Source organism: Hypanus sabinus, chromosome 3, assembly GCF_030144855.1.
Source record: "Hypanus sabinus isolate sHypSab1 chromosome 3, sHypSab1.hap1, whole genome shotgun sequence".
NCBI classification, from domain to species: domain Eukaryota; kingdom Metazoa; phylum Chordata; class Chondrichthyes; order Myliobatiformes; family Dasyatidae; genus Hypanus; species Hypanus sabinus.
Genome location: NC_082708.1, coordinates 53193538 through 53209095, shown reverse-complemented (window position 1 = coordinate 53209095; position 15558 = coordinate 53193538). Strand labels below are relative to the sequence as shown.

General features: G+C 39.6%; 1 protein-coding gene across 4 annotated transcripts in view; it reads right to left on the bottom strand.

Moving 5' to 3' along the window:
• Window positions 1–397: 397 nt before the first annotated feature.
• septin10 (septin 10) overlaps window positions 398–15558 on the bottom strand; it is a 54554-nt gene continuing 39393 nt past the window's right edge. For all 4 annotated transcript variants that reach the window (XM_059964349.1, XM_059964351.1, XM_059964348.1 and 1 more), the window contains 4 exons: window positions 12268–12400; window positions 4110–4300; window positions 3020–3054; window positions 398–1644 (listed from right to left, as the gene is read on the bottom strand). In XM_059964349.1, the coding sequence (XP_059820332.1) occupies window positions 3048–3054; window positions 4110–4300; window positions 12268–12400 (331 nt within the window). In that variant the 3' untranslated portion in view covers window positions 398–1644; window positions 3020–3047. The remainder of the gene's footprint in view (window positions 1645–3019; window positions 3055–4109; window positions 4301–12267; window positions 12401–15558) is intronic.

Below are 15558 nucleotides of genomic sequence, written 5' to 3'. Positions count from 1 at the left end.
TTTTTAGTGCCCTCTAGACTCGTGTGCATCCTTCCTCTTTCACACCTCCTTTTGCCATACTTTAGTCTTAAAATCTAACTCCTTCAACCAAGCTTTCTGTTACACACCATTCTTGTTGTTTTGTTTAGTCTCTACTTCAATTGATTATATCTCTGTGAAGCACTTTCTACATGAGATACATTCAATAAATACAAGTTGTATTAACAGCAGCATGACAAAACCTAGCCTCTGCTCATTTTCCATAAATAGTTCCCCAACAAGGATCAACTGAAAATCATCAGGAATAAGCAGTTGGAATCAGTTTTCTTTGCACATATGGAGAAAGCAACTAGGTTCACCTTTTTCCTATAACGACCAACAGCCTACAAATAAAAACAAACAAACCAAACACCCTCAGAATATTTTTCTTCAACTTTAATTGTTAAAGCAAGGATATGACCATTGAACAGAAAATGAATCCAAGAGAGCTTTGGACAAAATTTGTTTTTAAAGTCAGTGAACATATAGATAATAAAAATAATAATAATAATAACACAACAGATTATTCAAGGCATTAATTGTGTGAGAGATGGGGTAGTGAAAAAAATCATTGTAGATTAAAATGCTACTTCAATGGAAGACAAAAACAATTCATTGTGCTGTCTTTGTGATAAGAGTTAAAATACTTTGGTTTTAAACTTTGTACAAAATCACATTTCAACAGCAAATTATAATTAGCCATTATGTAATAATAATGCAAAGATGAAAATTTCACATTAAAATACAATGTCTGTCACATCAAATCAATTTCATTGCTTAATTTATAGCATATGTACCAGTGGTATTGCTCTTAATGCATCCCTTTGGTGTAGGATTTGTAGAGCTGGAGTTGAAATTGCAAACCCATTTCAAAGAAATAATATCCATAACTGGACCCATTAATGTACTATATTAAGTTCCAACACCAACAGCAGCAAAAGAAACAGCTAAATGTAAGATCATTTTGAGAATTCTAGGGAAGTACCTGTGGCACCAACTTAACCAGGACTGGCACTAACTGTTTTTAATATCATAACCAGCTAATATTAAATTGGTTCTGTCCAAACTTGAAAACTTCCTGTAATCTATGGAATAATCAAATGTGGAAAAACATGCACTTATGAATTGGAAAGATTTGCATAAATCTTGCTCATGATCATTCAAACTACAAAATGGCTCATTTGGTGAGGGATTGGAAAGGCAGACACAGTGCCATCTTGATTCATTACTATGGAGACTTAAGAAAATGTTTAAATGGACATAATGCAGATATAAAAACAATTATGCAATTAGGTTTTCCATAATTTCAAAGCAAATACTGAAATTTATACTTGAATACAAAAATGAAATTGTTATAAATACAAATATTTCCCTGAAAGCGACACTTAAAAGGAAAAGTCTGTGTCAACAATTGGGATTTGCACCCTTGTTTAAATATATGGCTTATTATACAGCAATAAAGGCAGTGCACGATACTATTTAGGTGACTGATACATTGTTGCACAATTTCATCCATTTAAGTAATCCTGAAGGAAAAAGGGAACCAGTATGAAAGCATTGATCTTTCTGTTGTTCAGACCAGAACTCTCAAAATTCTTGAAAACTTTCCAATAAATGAAGGATAATCTAAAATAAAAACAAAGAATCAGTTGTTCAAAGTAATTTTAACATAAACAAGTCCTAATACAAATACTCAGCTAAATTTTAAAAATGTATAGCCGGGGCTGGGGGTGGGGGTGGGGGTGGAGTGAAGTTTTGCGCAATGTTAAGAATATCTACAGACACATACAGTTGCTATAAATGATAGAAGTAGATGGCAAAACACTGTTGGAGCTGTTGACGACATTTAAGGCAAAGTTCTTGTTCCAATATCTGGGTCAATACTTAAGGTAACCTTTCAGACTTTTAAAAATACAGTGCAGATAAATATAGATTTTGCCACGGTAGTTGTAGTGGTTATTACAACACTATTACAGTTCAGTGCAGTACAGAGTTCAGAGTTCAATTCTTGCATCCGCTATAAGGAGTCTGTACGTCCGCTCTGTGGAATATGTGGGTTTCCTCCCACAGTCCAAAGACATACCAGGTAAAAGGTTAATTGTTCTGTGTTTTGGCTAGGGTTAAATAAGTGGGTTGCGTGGCTTGTTGGGCCAAAAGGGCTTGTTCCATGCTGTATCTCTAAATAATTTTGAACATGCACACAACAATGGTTAATTATTTCTGTGTTATTTCTTCAAAACACTGACAAACAACTTTTGGTAGAGGGGCCATGGAGAGGAAAAGAGAATTAATTTCAAAGTGGTTCTTTCATTGCATAATTTCTATAAAAAGAGACATAGCATCCTTTGGGTAAACCCCATGATTTTGGGTGAGCTTAAAGACAACAAAGGAAAATCTTCTGGTGAAAATAGCTGGTTCAAGTTGTGTTTTTAAGAGATCCCCATACAAAAGGTAGCAAGTATTATTTGGAAAGAAATAATGCAAGAAAATTTTAAATGTTTGAGCCAAAATTAATCCTTTTATTAACATCAGAAAAAGTGGCTTTATTTTAAATTTCATTACTGGCACAGAAAAAGTCTCCTGTTTCTAAATGTTGACTTACAAAAATTAAATGTAAACACTTTGGAATATCCAAATTATTTTGTCCCCCTTCCTAAGATTTCCAGGTTAATGCTCTTCTGTGTTTTGCAGCACAAAAAAATTATTTGTGACATTGTAATAAAGCACAACATGACTACTACTACATTTTTTTACTCCATAAGTAGCTCAAAAACTAAAGGGAATTATATCAGAATATTCAGGAAATATGATGATTTATAGACATTTGGAAACAAGGAAACAAGATAAATTTGCAAATATTCATGCTTGCAGATTATCAGTATAGACTGCAAATTGAGATTATAAGAAAGAGCATTTTTAACTTGTATCTACCATTCAACACATTAGTTTTTCTTAAATGTCTGCAAAATGCAAATGAAGCAAAATGGTACTTCTTGCTTACCGTATAAAGAAAGCTGCAGCATCAAAAATTAATAACTGAAAAACATCAATGCAAGAAACAGTTATTGACATATAATTCAACATTGACTTTTTGATCCCATGCAATTTAAAATTCCACAAAGATATGAACTACCAAATTTTTCTACTGCTAATGCCAGAAGTAGTAAGATCACAAATTAATATATTTACTATTTCATATCCCTACAGGTCATTTAGGTCATCAAGTCTATGGTCTGTCAGAGCATTACAATCAGTCTCATTCCCTTATTTATTTTCATACATCTTATTTTGCCTTTCACATGTCTATCAACTCTGCAATCCCCTGACAGCTACCAATGCAGTGGACTTTTGGGATTCGTGTGGAAACCAGAGAACCTGGGAAAACCCAAATGGTCATAGGGAGAATGTGTACACAGACACATTTACCCAAAGGCCAGGATCAAATTAACAGTAACAGCTAACAGCTAGCTCCACTACAGCACCCAGATGCCGATGTAGTTCAACGCGATCAATTAGAGTGTTAAGCTGTGCCCTCCTCTTCTGTCACTGCAATCCCTGCTCTTGACTCTAGAACATTCATCTTCTACCTCAGCACCTGTCCCTGCTCAAATGTTCCAATCCTTAACTAACAAAAGCTGAGGAGACATGTTAGGGCACAGAAGGTGCTTTGTATTGAGGGAAGGGAGAAGAAAGTTGAAGACTGTAAATAAGCTTTGAACATCACATGACAAAACAAAACAGATGCTGGAAACATAAAATGCTGTAAACACTCAGAAACAAGTAGAAAGGAAAACATAATATTCCAGAATATCTGAATTTGGTTTTTATATAAAAAAATATTCTTTGTTCTTCAACAAGTTCTCTGTTTCCTTCAAGTCTGAAGAAGTCCCCTCCATCCCTACCAATTGAACTTGGCTGAAAACCTTTCACACAGGTCACTCATTTTTCCTACTCTGTTGGAAAGAATGCTCCACAGAATAGTCAAGTGAAATTGGAAGTACTTTTCATGAACTTGAAAGCTTTTCCATTTTTGATACAAATGCTGTGGTTAATAAAATAAAACTGTTGGTTGATATGACGTCTATACCTACTTTTTGCGGTCTTTATCTTTCTTCAGATTCATTTGTGGTGTGGTCTGGAATGCCTGGCCTTGAAGGAATTCAGCTGCAGCCTTCCTCTTACTAAATATACTCATCTCCTCATCCAGAAGGCTTTTTTTCTCATCCAATTTCTTTCTTTCGTCCTGGTGCATTTTCTTCAAATGCTCAAATTTATCTTGTAACTGTCAGAAGTTTAAAGAAAGCAGTCAGCTCACTCTCCACAAGATGGCAGCAAAACCAATTATAAAGTATTAGACCATATTGCTTACAAGAAGCTTGGTACAGTGCCAGACTTTCCAGCTATCCTATGGCATAATGATTTCCACCGCCTCGTGACCAATCTGCCCACCCCTAGTTTATGAGATTACTTCACACTACCCCAATTAAAAAAATTAAAGACTGGATTTCTAATATAGTGTACATATATTACGAACACATACTGTGTGTATATATAAAATTTAGATTGACAGTCGGATCACAATTAAAAAAAAAATCAGGGCTCAGTTTCTGAGATGCTACAGCTAAAGATATCTTGATCAGATTTCACTTATAAAGTTAAAAGTTAACAGCAAAAGCCAACTATATTTTTAATACTCAGGGCTAAATAATGGTTTTACAGATATTAAATACCACAGGCTAGAAATAGGGAATTCAACACCACAGCAAGGAAAACACATTAACTGTGCTGCATATTATAGAGAAATTTTGGTTTACATCAGATTCAGACTAATTATGTGTACATCAAAACACAGTGAAATGTGTTGTTTGCTTAAACAACCCACACGCCTCAGGATGAGTTGCCACACATTCTGACGATAACATAGCATGTCTGCAATGTTCCACTGAACAACACAAGCAGCAAAAACAAAATGATAACAACAGCAAAACAAACCTGTTTCCCATCCCTACTTCACTCCCAACCACCCATCCATATAAGTCCTAGAACAGGCCGATTCCTGCCCTTATACCCAGACAGGTACTCAGACTCACAGACATCTGGCCTCCACCTCAAGATGCTAATCATGGGTTTGAATTCTGGGCCTTGGAATTTCAGACCAGGCCAAACCTCCACCCTTGGTGACACTGGCCCTTATGGACTCCTTCAGGTGTTCTACCTCCGATCTTCAACCTTTGGCTTTGCCTTCCGGTCAAACTTGCGGCCAAAGGTCAAACTTGGCTGGGTTTGACCTTTGGACCTCTACTTCTGGACTTGCATTTTCTTTATTTAAACCTAGCATTATCATTGTTTTTAATTTCATAAACATTAACTATTTGCATGAACACTCTAATCTTCTTTGCTCACAGATGCAATTAATTTACAACCACTAATGTCTGGTGACCAGATATTTAACTCAAGAAAACAGTAAGCGTAGACCATTTGGCCTACAAATGGTCCAATATTCAACATCATCATGGCTGAACTGTCTCAGTGTCAGCTCCTCTCTGTCATTGGGTGTACTTAAGGTAGAGATTGATAAATTCTTGATTCTTAAGGGGGTTAAGGTTTACAAGGCAAAGGTGGCAGTATGGGGTTGAGAGGGAAGAAAAATGAAATCAGCCATGATTAAATGGGGAGCAGACTAAATAAACTGATTGGGCTAATTTTATTTCTACATCTTATAGTATATAACAATTGCCATAGACTTTAATTCTTTTAAAAATCTGTTCGTCTCTTCCTTAGTTTTTTTCTGGCTTCTTTATAATCCTCAAAGGCTCTGTATGATTCTAGCTTCCTAAGCTTTACATACTTTTCCTTTTACTTCTTGACTAAATTCATCACTTCCCTCAACATCCAAGGTTCTCTTACTTTGCCAATCTGGCAAAATTAAAAATCTGGCTGAGTGGTGCCATAACATCAACTAGCAGCAAAAACAAAATGATAACAACAGCAAAACAAACCTGTTCCCATCCCTACTTCCCTCCCAACCACCCACCCACCCATACAGCAAGACCAAGGAGATGATTATTAACCTCAGGAGGTAGCCAGAGGTCCATGAGCCAATCCTCATTGGAAGATCAAAGGTGGAGAGGATCAACAACTTATAATTCCTTTGTGTCATTATTTTGGAGGACCTGTTCTGGGGCCAGTACATAAGTGCAGTTACGAAATATACACAAGAGCACCTCTGCTTCCTTAGGAGTTTGTGAAGATTACTCATGACATCTAAAACTTTGATGAACTTCTAAAGATGTGTAGAGGAGAGTATATTAACAGGCTGGATCCTACAAAATGTAGTGGATACAGGCCAGTCCATCATGGGTAAAGGTCATTCGGAAGGAAAAGGTGAATTATGAGAGGAAGCTGGCGACTACTATCAAAGAAGATACTAAAAGCTTTTTTAAGTATTTAAAGTGGAAAAAAGAGTCGAGAGTATGTATAGGATCAATACTGGATGCTGGAGTTATTGTAATTAAAGATGCAAAGATGGCAGAGGAACTGAATGTGTATTTTGCATCAGTCTTCACAGTGGAAGGAAGACGTTTGCAGTATACCGGACATTCAAGAATGTCAAGGAAGGAAGGTTTGTGCAGTGAAAATCACAATTGAGAAGGTGTCCAGGAAGCTTAATGGTTTGAGGTTGGATAAATCTCCTGGACCTGATGGAATGCACCCTCGGGTTCTGAAGGAAGTAGCTGGAGAGATTGTGGAAGGGTTAATGATGATATTTCAAGAATCAACAGATTCTGCCATTGTACTGGTTGACTGGAAAATTGCAAATGCTACGCCGCTATTTAAGAAGGGTGAGAGGCAGCAAAAAGGTAACTACAGACCTGTTAGCCTGACATCAGTGGTTGGGAAGTTATTGGAATCAATTGTTAGGGATGAGATTATGGTGTACCTGGAGGCACATGACAAGGTAGGCCAAAGCCAGCATAGTTTCCTGAAAGAAAGATCCTGCCCAACAAACCTACTGCAATTCTTTGCAGAAATTACAAGCAGGGTAGACAAAGGAGATGCAGTAGATGTGGTGTACTTGAATTTTCAGAAGGCCTTTGACAAGGAGCCACACATGGGGCTGCTTAGCAAGATAAGAGCCCATGGAATTACTGGGAAATTACTAGTGTGGGTGGAGCATTGGCTGGTTGGCAAAAAACAAGAGAGTGGGAATAAGGGATCCTATTCTGGCTGGCTGTGGGTTACCAGTGGAGTTCCACAGGGGTCGGTTTTACAATGTATGTCAATGATTTGGATTACGGCATTAAGGGATTTGTGGCTTTGTATAGGTGGAGGAACAGGTAGTGCTGAGGAAACAGAGAGCCTGCAGAGAGACTTAGATAGTTTAGGGGAATGGGCAAAGAAGTGGCAAATGAAATACAATGTTGAAAAGTGTATGGTCATGCATTTTGGTGGAAGAAATAAACGGGCTATTATTTAGATGGGGAGAGCATTCAAAATGCAGAGATACAAAGAGACTTGGGAGTGTTTGTGCAAGATACCCTAAAGGTTAACCTGTAGGTTGAGTCAGTTGTGAAGAAGGCGAATGCAATGTTGGCATTCATTTCTAGACCTATAGAATATAAGAGCTGGGATATGATGTTGAGGCTCTATAAGGTATTTGGGAGACCACACTTGGAGTATTGTGCGTAGAGTATTGTGCGTAGATTTGGGCTCCTTATTTTAGAAAGCATGTACTGACATTGGAGAGGCTTCAGAGAAGATTCACAAGAATGATTCCAGGAATGAGAGGATTACCGTATGAGGAACGTCTGGCAGCTCTTGGGCTGTATTCCCTGGAGTTCAGGAGAATGAGGGGGAATCCCATAGAGACATTCCAAATGTTAAAAGGCCTGAACAGATTAGATATGGCAAAGTTATTTCCCATGGCAGGGGATTCTAGGACAAGAGAGCACGACTTACTTTAGTCAGAGGGTGGTAAATCTGTGGAATTTGTTGCCACAAGCGGCTGTGGAGGCCAAGTCATTGGGTGTATTTAAGACAGAGATAGACAGGTTCTTGATTAGCCAGGGCATCAAAGGGCATGGGGTGAAAGCAGGGGAGTGGGGATGATTGGATGATGTGGATCAGCCCATGTTCGAATGCTGGAGAGACTCAATCAGCCAAATGGCCTACTTCTGGTCCTAAATCTTATGATCTTATGGTGTAAGCCCTCTTCACCAATGAGCACTTCTACATGAAGTGCTGTTGCAGGAAAGCAGCATCAATCATTAGGAACACCCTCAACCCAGAACATGCTCTCTTCCATCAGGAAGGTGGTACTGGAGCCTCAGGACTCTCAACCAGGTTCAGGAATAGTTATTACCCCTCAACCATCAGGCTCATGAACAAAAGGGGATAACATCACTCCAACTTCACTTGCCATATTACTGAAATGTCCCCACAACCTATGGGCTCACTTTCAAGGATTCTTCATCTCATTTTCAATATTTATTGCTTATTTAGTACTATTTCTTTCTTTATTATTTGCAGTTTGTTGTCTTTTGCACACTGGTTGAATGCCCAAGTTGGTGCAGTCTTTCATTGATTCTATTATGGTTAGAATTCTATTATAGATTTATCGAGCATACCTGCAAGAATATGAATCTCAGGGTTGTATATGATAATGTACACGTACTTTGATAATAAATTTATTTTGAACTTTGTCCTTTCTTCTGTCACATACCTGTCCTGTACTCTGTGTAGTTGATCTTTAAATATCCTCCATATGTCAGATGTGGATAAGCCCAAAAACCGCTATTCTCAATTAACTCTCCCAGTTCCTGCCTAAAACTCTAGTAACTTATCCCTGCTCCAAAGTCCATACTTATCCGTAACTACAACTATCTTAAAACTTGAATTGTGGTCACTGTTCACTCACTGAAAGGTCAGTCACCTGGCCAAGCTCAGTACACAACACCAGCTTCTCTTGTAGGACTATTTACAGTGATTTAAGAAACCCTCCTGGATGCACCTAGCAAATTGTGCCCCATCTAATCCTCTTGCACTCAAAAGATCCCAGTTTATATTAGGGAAGTAGAAGTCCCCCATGACAAACCCCTGTTGTTTTTATACCTCTCCTTAATCTGCCTGTAGGCTAATGGGGGGGGGGGGGGGGGTCTGTAAAAAAATTCCCAGAGCGATTGCACCCTTCCTAGTTGAGTTCTGCTCATATAGATTCAGTGGATAAGCCCTCCAATATATCCCCTCTGAGTTATATTGTCCCTGATTAGTAGTGCAAATTCCCACCTCTTTTATCTCTCTCTCTCTCTCTCTCTCTCTCCCCATCGTGTCTAAGGCATTGAAACCCAGGGACATTATTCCTGGCCCTCTCTCAGCCAAGCCTGTTTTGGCCACAGCATCATAATTCCATGTGCTCCAAGTTCATAACCTTTCTCCATCATATTCCTAGCATTAAAGTACACACACTTCAAACTATCCTTCCCAATATATCTATTACTTTGCTCCTGCCGTTTTCTCTGGCTCTGATATCTACCTTCCTCACTATCCCTCCACTTTCTGACCCCGTGCTCTGGTTTCCACTCCCGTACCAGATTACTCTGAACCCTCCCAAGTAGCAAACCACACAGCCAGGAAATTGGTTCCCTTCCAGTTTAGTGCCATCCATCCCTCTTCCATAGGTCACCATTGCCCTGGGAAAGGTTCCAATTATCCAAGAACCTGAAACACTGCTCCTTGCACCAGTTCCTCAGCCACTCATTCATCAGTACTATCATTCTATACCTGCCCTGAGTGGACAGTGGCACCAGGAGTAAACAAGAGATTACTACCTTGGAGGTCCCACTCTTTAGCCTCTTCCCTAACTCCCAATACTCACTGCACAGGACCTCTTCCCCCTTTCTACCCACATCATTGATGCCAATGTGCACCACAACCTCTGGCTGCTCAGCTTCCTCTTTTGAGAATATTCTGCAGCCACTCTGAGACATCCTGAACCCTATCACCTGGGAGGCAACGTGCCACCCTGGCGTCTCTTTTGTGGCCACAGAACCTCCTGTCCGACTCCCTAACTAGGACTCACCTATAACTATCTCTCCGTCTGATTTTAACCTTCCCTGCTGAGCCTCAGAGCCAGTCACAATGTCACTGGGTGTTGTAGAACATACATAGTATAGTACAGCACAGTACAGGCCCTTCGGCCCACAATGTTGTGCCGATCCTCAAACCCTGACTCCCATATAACTCCCCCCCCCACCTTAAAATACCTGTCCAGTAGTCTCTTAAACTTCACTAGTGTATCTGCCTCCACCACTGACTCAGGCAGTGCATTCCACGCACCAACCACTCTCTAAGTAAAAAACCTTCCTCTAATATCCCTCTTGAATTTTCCTCCCTTTACCTTAAAGCCATGTCCTCTTGTATTGAGCAGTGGTGCCCTGGGGAAGAGGCGCTGGCTGTCCACTCTATCTATTCCTCTTAATATCATGTACACCTCTATCATGTCTCCTCTCATCCTCCTCCTCTCTAAAAAGTAAAGCCCTAGCTCCCTTAATCTCTGATCATAATGCACGTTCTCTAAACCAGGCAGCATCCTGGTAAATCTCCTCTTTACCCTTTCCAATGCTTCCACATCCTTCCAATAGTGAGGTGACCAGAACTGGACACAGTATTCCAAGTATGGTCTAACCAGAGTTTTATAGAGCTGCATAATTACATCGCGTCTCTTAATCTCTATCCCTTGACTTATGAAAGCTAACACCCGATAAGCTTTCTTAACTACCCTATCTACCTGTGAGGCAACTTTCAGGGATCTGTGGACATGTACCCCCAGATCCCTCTGCTCCTCCACACTACCAAGTATCCTGCCATTTACTTTGTACTCTGCCTTGGAGTTTGTCCTTCCAAAGTGTGCCACCTCACACTTCTCCGGGTTGAACTCCATCTGCCACTTCTCAGCCCACTTCTGCATCCTATCAATGTCTCTGTGCTCTGATAGGTCATACTCCAGCAGTTTCCAAAGGAGTATATGTTGCTGAGAGGAATGACCACAGTGGAGCCCTGCACTGACTGTTTATTCACCTTCCTTCTCCTGAAGGCCACCCACCTACTATCCTAAGTCTGCACTCAGGGTATTACCACCACAGTAAAAGTCTCATCTATAAAGTTTTCAGCCTCCTAGAAGGTCCTGAGTACATCCAGCTCTAGTTTCTTGACCTTGTCAATCAGGAGCTGAAGATGTAGTCATGACAGAGACCTTTAAATACCCTGCAATTCCCCATCTTAGTGGAAGAACATTTCACTGCTTTAACTATCACCTTACACTTGTAATAATTTTGACTTCTTAAGCTTAAGTTCTAAAATGAACTAAATGATTTCAAAAGACTCAACACTCTCAGCCTTCACCTGTTCAGACAAAGCCTACCACTCTCACCCTGGCCCACTCCAACAACGGCTGCTCCGCTTACGTCATGCTACTTTTTATTGGCTCTTGCTAAGTTACTAATAACTCAATTTCCTGGTCTGCAGACAAGTCTTGACAGTCCCCACTTGTCTTCTTTCCCCGAGGGAAATTACCCAGGATAGATAATTACCACCACATGAAAACTGACATGTTGGCATTTCTTCTTGCAATATCCTCTCACTGTAAATTAGGGCAGCAACTGATACTTTCTCCTACTGTAATGCAATTGCTTTTTGCTGCATTGCTGCACATTTCATTTAGCTAATTCAAGCAAATAATCTGCAATTTATGTGGAAGCAAACCCACTCATTACAAAGATCTTATGTTAAGAAACACAAATTTACACTAATGACATTAAAATACAATTTAAGAAAAGTTTCAAAGCTTTTAAATTCAAACAATGAGGCAGGGTATTATAATCAGTGTGCAATTGGGTGTTGAATTTGTTGCCATAACTCAGATTGTTGATCTTAACTGTATAGGAAGATGTTACATACATCAGAAATTAAAATAATAATTAACTTTGTACAAAGTTATATAATAGTGCAGATAAACTAATCTATTTTCAACAATATCTATCCCATGAAGTAGAGAATGGTATTTACTGAATAAAATCTGCCACAACTTCATACAATGCTTATCATGCACCTTTCAACAAAAGATTCTGTTAATTATCCATTGCCAGTATACATTGAACACGGTTATTTTCTGATTTCAAACTCTTTGCATACAAAGTAGAAATCAAGTTTTGTGCAAGCTTTAAATATTAAAGTAATCAAATCTTTCAGTACCTCTCTCTCTGCCTCTTTTAGCTGAGATTCTTTTTCTTTAACTCTCATCACAAACATTTGCCTCATCTCTTCCTCTTTCTTATGTAGCTCACCAAGAAACTCGTTTCTCTTTGCTTCATATGTTTCTTGAAGGCTAGAAGTATCAATTACTTGAAATTATTATTTGATACAAAGATATAGCCTTAACACAAGCATACTGATATAATTCAATGAATAGAAATAGAATCAATGCTGATTAATGTTTTGGTTACACACACATTGAGCATTCCCCAAATTTAAGTTTCAATTGTCCGTCCCCCATGGGCTTTCAATAGCACTTAACAATGGAACTTATTTTAGGACAAGATTATTTCTTTAATCAATCACAGTGAAATGGAGGAAGAAAAAGGACAATGCAACTAGAACTCCCTGGATGAGTAGGAGAAACCAAACAGCAGGCATAAAAGAGACTTCATGTGTGAACCTACAGTGAGAGACAATAATTGACACAAAGGAAAAGTCAGATCTGTAGCTACCATGAAAGGGGAATCCAAAACTATTTTATAAATTTTGATAGCCTTCTTTGGAACATACATGAAAGTCAATAATGGTGTGGGTGGAAAATTAGCAAGAAAAGCAGTAATTAGTGTTTCTTCAGACAACAGATGTATATAATATTGTACTCAAGGGTTCAGGTCTTTTTAATGTTTATTAAATACTTAGGGTCCGTTATTGAGACACATTTCCTGGCTCTTAATGTCTTTTTTGCTCCATAGATGTCTACTCTCCACACCAGTCCTAATTTATGTAGGCCCTCGTACGCTTGTCTTGGCCCTGATTGTCTACCTTTTCAATTGACCTTTGAATTCTATCAACTAGTGTTCCTTTGGCTCTTAGGGGTTTGTAGATGGCGTCTATTTCAATATGTTTATTTACAAAGTTATTAGAAGAGAACCATGCTTGTAAAAATTCCTGTGCCTGCTTCACGTTTGCCTGCAACAGAACCTCTGCTGTGTCCCAGTTAAAGTGGTGTCCTTCTCAGTCTTCATTTACTGAGATCAGCGACAATGGGTCATGTGTCTGTACTGCCAGTGTGTTCCTGTAAACAAGTTGAGAGTTTATGTCCTTTCTGGCCAATGTAGTTCTTGTTGCAGTCTCCAGAGGTGATTCTGCACACCACATTGTTTTTGTCAGTTGGTCTTTACTGGTACCTTGCCCCTTCAGATAAGCTTCTTTAAAGTCGCCGTTGGTTGTGAATGATTGTGATACCGTGAGGTTCGAGCGGTTGAGCTGTCATTTCTTTGATATTTTTGATGTAGGACAAGGTCACACATTTCAATGTGCATTGAGTAAGGTCTGCGCAACGCTCTCTCCTCACTAAGCATCTCCTGATGAAATTCCGTGGGTATCCGTTGTTCTGGAGTACTTTGAATAAGTGCCTCTGTTCCCAGGCCTGAAGTTCGGTGGTGCTGCAGAGTATCTGTGCTCTTAAATGAGGTGCAGATGCATTTTCTGTGGTAGGCTGGGTGGTTGCTGTGGTTGTTCAATACTTGATCCATGTGTGTACCCTTGCAGCAGACAGATGTCTCTAATGTACTGTCTGTCCATCTTGTCACAAGTACATCTAGGAATGCAGGCCGGTTGTTACTTTCTCTTTCCATTGTAAACTTGATGTGGCTGAATATGTTGTTGATTTGGTTAAAGGTACCCTCTATTTCATTTCATTTGAGTGTGACCAAGGTATCATCTACATATCATGTGCAGAGCTTGAGAGCTGAAGAGGTGTGAGCTAATAAAATTCAAAGGTCAACTGAAGGGGTAACCAGTTAGGACCAAGGCAAGCAAATGGGGGTTAATATAATGCGACCACTCCCAGAGAGAAGCACCAACAACTGCGTACTGAGGATGTCATCTCAACTGATGAAATGTCTGAAAACTAATTGCCAAGCTTGGTGAACATACCAAAATGCCTCCATCTGAGCTATCAATATTCACCACCATCCTAAACAACTTTGTTTGTTGGTCCACAGATCTTGGCTGTCCTGAGTAAATCCAGAATACTTCAATTTTAAATTAGGATGCAAAATACTTCAATAAAGATAGCAAGTGGTGCATTGGCAAGATTTGTAATAGTTAGATGTGTGAAGAATATTAAATGAGCGGAAATTTGTGGGTGCAAAATTAGGCAGTCAACCAAGAAAATATTAGTAATAACAGTGCCAGAAGATCTTAAAGATATGATTAAGATTGTCAGTGGGAATGATCAGGTTCATTGTCAGAGTGCACTATAGTACAGGAGCAGGCACTTTGGCCCATCTAGCGAGTTGTGATTTCTGCCTTGTACCTTGACCACAGCCATCCGTACCCCTTCCATCCATGAATTTATCCAAATTTCTCTTGAATTTTGCAATAGAATCTTCATCCATCACTTCCACTGGTAGTTCACTCCAAGCTCACACCACCCTTTGAGTAAAGATGTTCCCCTTTCCCAGTTGACAATTTCACCTTTCACCCTTAACCCATGACCTCAAGTTCTAGACTTGCCTTTTTTTGCATTTACCCTCTCTACATTTCTCAGTTTTGTATACCTTTATCAAATCTCCCCTTATTCTCCTACACTCCATGGAATAAAGTCCTAACTTATTCAACCCTTTTTTGAGTGTTGGCATGTGGCCTAGTGGATAAGGCAACAGACTAGTAATCTGAAGGTCACTGGTTTGAGCCTCAGATGAGGCAGCATGTTTGTGTCCTTGAGCAAGGCACTTAATGACACTGGTGCCAAGCTGCTTGGGTCCTAGTGCCCTTCCCCTGGACAACATCGGTGGCGTGGAGAGGGGAAGGCTTTCAGCTTGGGGAACTGCCGATCTCCCATACAACCCTGCCCAGGCCAGCGCCCTGGAAACCTTCCAAGGCGCAAATCCATGGCCTCACGAGACTAACGGATGCCTATTAAGATTAACCTTTTGCTAGAACATGGGTCCTCAAGTCCCAGCAACATCCTTGTAAATTTTTTGTACTCTTTCAATCTTATTGATATCCTTCCTGGAGGTAGGTGACCAAAACTGCACACAATACTCCAAATTTATCCTCACCAATGTCTTATACAACTTCAACACAGCCATCCAACTTCTGCACTCAATACTTTCAATCATGGCCTGAAGTGCAGACTTTGTGAGTTTGTTCATTCTCCTATTACTGATCAAAAAGTTAACTGGCCACCACAAATTGCCCTTTTGTGTATAGGTGAGTGATAGAATCTGGGGAAAGTTGATGTGAAAGTGCAATTGGATAGCTAATGTGCTCTATGGAGAC